At 43.8% G+C, this 3,698-nt stretch overlaps 1 protein-coding gene across 1 annotated transcript; it reads left to right on the forward strand.

Annotated features, from left to right (window-relative positions):
* Positions 1 to 906: 906 nt before the first annotated feature.
* Positions 907 to 3,698, forward strand: C2H11orf97 (chromosome 2 C11orf97 homolog). The gene is made up of 3 exons (XM_074535144.1): positions 907 to 1,295; positions 1,825 to 1,929; positions 3,559 to 3,698. The coding sequence occupies exons 1-3, from the start codon at positions 1,214 to 1,216 to the stop codon at positions 3,696 to 3,698; spliced, it is 327 nt and encodes a 108-aa protein (XP_074391245.1). The 5' UTR covers positions 907 to 1,213.

The raw sequence follows: 3,698 nt of genomic DNA on the forward strand, positions 1-3,698 counted from the left end.
ACTCAAAGTATTTTGTAATATTTTTAATTAAAAGTCCATTTATCAATCACCTGTTCATAAATCAAACACTTTATTCATAGGATAGAAATAGTTCTGGTTTATTTTTTTCCTGGTGCTTTATCAAGGAAGGGATTTTCTATCAAGATCCTCTTTACTTTTCCCTTGCAATTAAGTTGCATAAAGACTTAATGTCAAGAATGTGGCATTAATTGGAAAAAATGAGCCACAACCATGTGAGGATAAACAGCCAGCATACTGTCGTGTCTGTATTTACAGGTAATTTAGTATTGCCCTTTGAGTTAGTACACTAAAATTTTGCCATGGTAAGGGCACACAGTATGATTTTCAGCTTCCACTTTGCCATCTGTAATTTAGAAGTGGAGAAATTTACTTCTCTGTTAAACAAACTGAAAATTGAATGTAAGTGCTGAAGTACTTGTCACTATGAGAGCTGTAGCAAGCACTGTCCTATGCAGATGCCTTACTGAGTGATCCCAAGCTCCTTCCACTAACATGCAGCACAATTGTAGCAGTAGCAGCAGGGTTGGGATATGTTGGACCACATTTAGTGCTCTGATCAAGCTACTATTGAGGGCATCTTGGTCACCCACCTTTTAGAAGCAGTGTGTAATGTTCAGCACTTGCTGTTCAAAAATGGAAGCACAGCTTCTGAACTATGAATGATGTAACATGATTTTAATGTGTATTATTTTTAAAAGTTTGGTTTCAGGACATCAGTGGAAGAAGATGAATATACCTTGAGAAGCATCAAGGAATAATAGAGACGTGGGTTACAAGCCACTTCAGTCCAATATGCAGTGTCTGAAGATGCTTCATTTAATGACCAAACTAGTACTTTTGAGTATCAGTAGATAAACATCACTTAAACTGAACTCTGTTGTTCTTCCCCTCAGCCCGGCACCGTTCCGTAGGGCAGGCCCGCGATGACAGCCCACAGCAGTACAGAGTTCGTGATGTGCGAGCCCCGCTCCCGCGGCCATGCCGAGTGACACAGAGGAGCAGCTGGTGCTGGCACCCGGAGCTGTCCCGCACCCCGTGCCAGGGCCCGCTGTCCCGGGGCTGCCGGCTGCCCCAGCCCTCCTCGGGGCCGCCCCGGTGCCCCGGGAGCGGCAGCGCCGCGCTGGCCCCGCCTGCCGGGCAGCCTGGCAACCCCCGCGCCGCAGGCCGGCCCAACCGCCCGGCAGCGGCAACCATGAGGGCGGCGGACGGGCACACACCCGCGGCGGCGGCGGCGGCCGGGGAGCCGGGCAGCGATGTCCGCGGCGAGCAGCCCCGTAAGCACGGCCGTCCCCGGTCCCCGGCCAGCCCTGCCCCAGCCCGGGCCCAGCCCGCGCAGTCCCCTCGGGAGCCCAGCCGTTCCCCGCTGATATCCCCCTCGGTGATGTCCCCCAGCGCCGCGGCGGGTGCTGGCCCTGGTGCCATGGGGCGTCCGCATCCCTCTCCAGCTCCCTGGAGACTTCCTGCAGCGAGGACATCTTCTCAGATGCCTCTCCATCTTCGGCCCTGCCCTCGGGTGTCTGTCATGGGGAAGGCACGGTGGCCGGCTCCCCAGTGGCCCTGGGGTGACTTTGGCTACCAACACGCCCCGTCTGGGTGGACCCACCAGGGTCCTGTTCTTACCATCCTCCTGTCCTGGGGAGTAGGGCCTGGCTGAACACCATCATATATTTGTAAATGATTTGGTTCACTGTGCATTGAAGACGGATGCAGAGTAGCATAGCTTGACAATTGAATTCAGCAAAGTACATCAGCATTCAGGGGATTTATAATAACTGGCTGTTTTGTAATATATTTTACTAACAGGACAGAAATGTGTATATGTTGAGCCACCTAGGAGAGTTAAAGAAATACTGGAGGAGCACTTTCATTTACAGGAAGAAGAATGCAATGTTAATAATCCAACTGCAGGTAATCCTCCTTACCAGCAAATGGCAAGTGTTTGTCAGAACAAGTCATTGTGGCAAAATTAGACAACATTTATGTAATATCATGCAGAACATTTAGAAACAGCAGAATTGCATATAGTCTTTATTATCTTTTCTCTCTGGTTTTGCTTTTTTTTGGTGAGAAATTAGGAGACCAGAAGAACACAGATAATTCCATATGATATATCAGTTTAATAAACCAGAAACAATTGCCAAGCAGTAGGGAGGTTTTGTTACCTTTCTCTTTGAAAGAAATGCTGTAGTACATTTGCTTATTAGTACACTTGTGTAGGATTAAGACCCATTTCTAAACTCACTCAAAATGAATTCAAAACAGTTGGATTCACAGACAAAAATGTACCTAAATTAGGTGATATAATCAGTACCTAGCAGATGTAAAGACCATTTGAGCCTGCAATTCTTATTACTGTGACTAGGCTCTGTAGGGAATTACAGCACACACCTGCAAATGACTGACTTGGGTAGCATCTGTGTGTAGTAAGCAGAGGGAAAAAGGTACTTTGGATATTCTTTTGACTTGTCCTAGACACCTGTCAGTGCATGTGTCATGCTCTAAAAGTGTTCTTTTCCTCTTGACTGAAAAGGGGACCTCAGCGCAGAGCTGAGTTGCAGATGTTAACACTGGTCTGCTCAATCTGCTCATGTGCCTAATGTTACTGAGTGCTGATCACAACTATTTTTTCTGCATTCATCTGCCAATGGATCAAAACTGTCTGGAGTCTACATTTCAGTGTGGCTGAATAAATGGATGTTACTTTACATGCTCTCATGACTTTTGAGGAGTGTCCCAAAGAAATGTATGTTACAAAGGCTTAAAGTACAAAGATAATAGAGAAACACTACATAAATATTTGTTACAGGACTGTATAATATGGATCTACAGCAAGCTCAGTACAGAAATGGTATGTACAGCATAATGTTATAGGCATAGCATAACAATGATGAATGATGAATATGGTAAATATAGATGCTGGTGTACAGATTATTCAGGGAATACTGAATTCATGTTTTCAGCTGTTTGGACAATTAGAGATGCTTACTAAGTGGCCTGGGCTCTGATAGGCAACAGTTGTCACATTGGATGGTTACTGTTTTACACAGTTTAGACTGCTAAAGTGTATTGTTTAAAAGAAATTAGATGGCTAGTAAATTGTAATCTTTAAAATAAATTAGCTTTTAATTTTGTTCTGATGGTGATGGCTTTGGTTTTTTATTTGTTTGCTTAGTTTTTTGTTTGAGTTGGGTTTTTTGGGGAGGGCATGTTGTTTTCTCTATTTTTATGAGACTATTTGGTATTCCATTATGACCAAAAAAGGATGATGCCTACATCAGTGCTATTACTGCTGTTTCTTGTTTATTATAAACAATAATAAACTGAATAATTAACTGAAGCTATATCCTGCTTCAGTTGGGTGCCTGAGTAGTCCTGAGAACTTCTATAAACAGTAGAGAGCGCTCTGCACATTCTCTCTGAAGATGTCAATCTGTTTTCATTAATTATGGAAGAATATTATTGTGTAGTTTTATATTAATTTTAGAACAAGCTGAAGTAATCAGTTATAAAGCTAATATTTTGCCAAATTGGTAACAGTGGCTCTGGAAGGAGTGTGGAATTTGAAGAACAATTTCTCCATCAAAAGCCTGAAACCAGTGTCACAGAACAACAGTGATTTACTTTTACAGCCTCAATTCTACTCAAGACATGCAAGAATGAAAAGTAAGAGTCAATAA

The sequence above is a fragment of the Zonotrichia albicollis genome, chromosome 2, assembly GCF_047830755.1.
Source record: "Zonotrichia albicollis isolate bZonAlb1 chromosome 2, bZonAlb1.hap1, whole genome shotgun sequence".
NCBI classification, from domain to species: domain Eukaryota; kingdom Metazoa; phylum Chordata; class Aves; order Passeriformes; family Passerellidae; genus Zonotrichia; species Zonotrichia albicollis.

Excerpts from the sequence above, each read along its gene's own strand:
- C2H11orf97 (XM_074535144.1), top strand. The coding sequence starts at position 1,214 with ATGAGGGCGGCGGACGGGCACACACCCGCGGCGGCGGCGGCGGCCGGG. Across the intron at positions 1,296-1,824 it reads TGTCCGCGGCGAGCAGCCCC|GACAGAAATGTGTATATGTT; the intron begins GTAAGCACGGCC and ends TTTTACTAACAG. Across the intron at positions 1,930-3,558 it reads TGTTAATAATCCAACTGCAG|TGGCTCTGGAAGGAGTGTGG; the intron begins GTAATCCTCCTT and ends AATTGGTAACAG.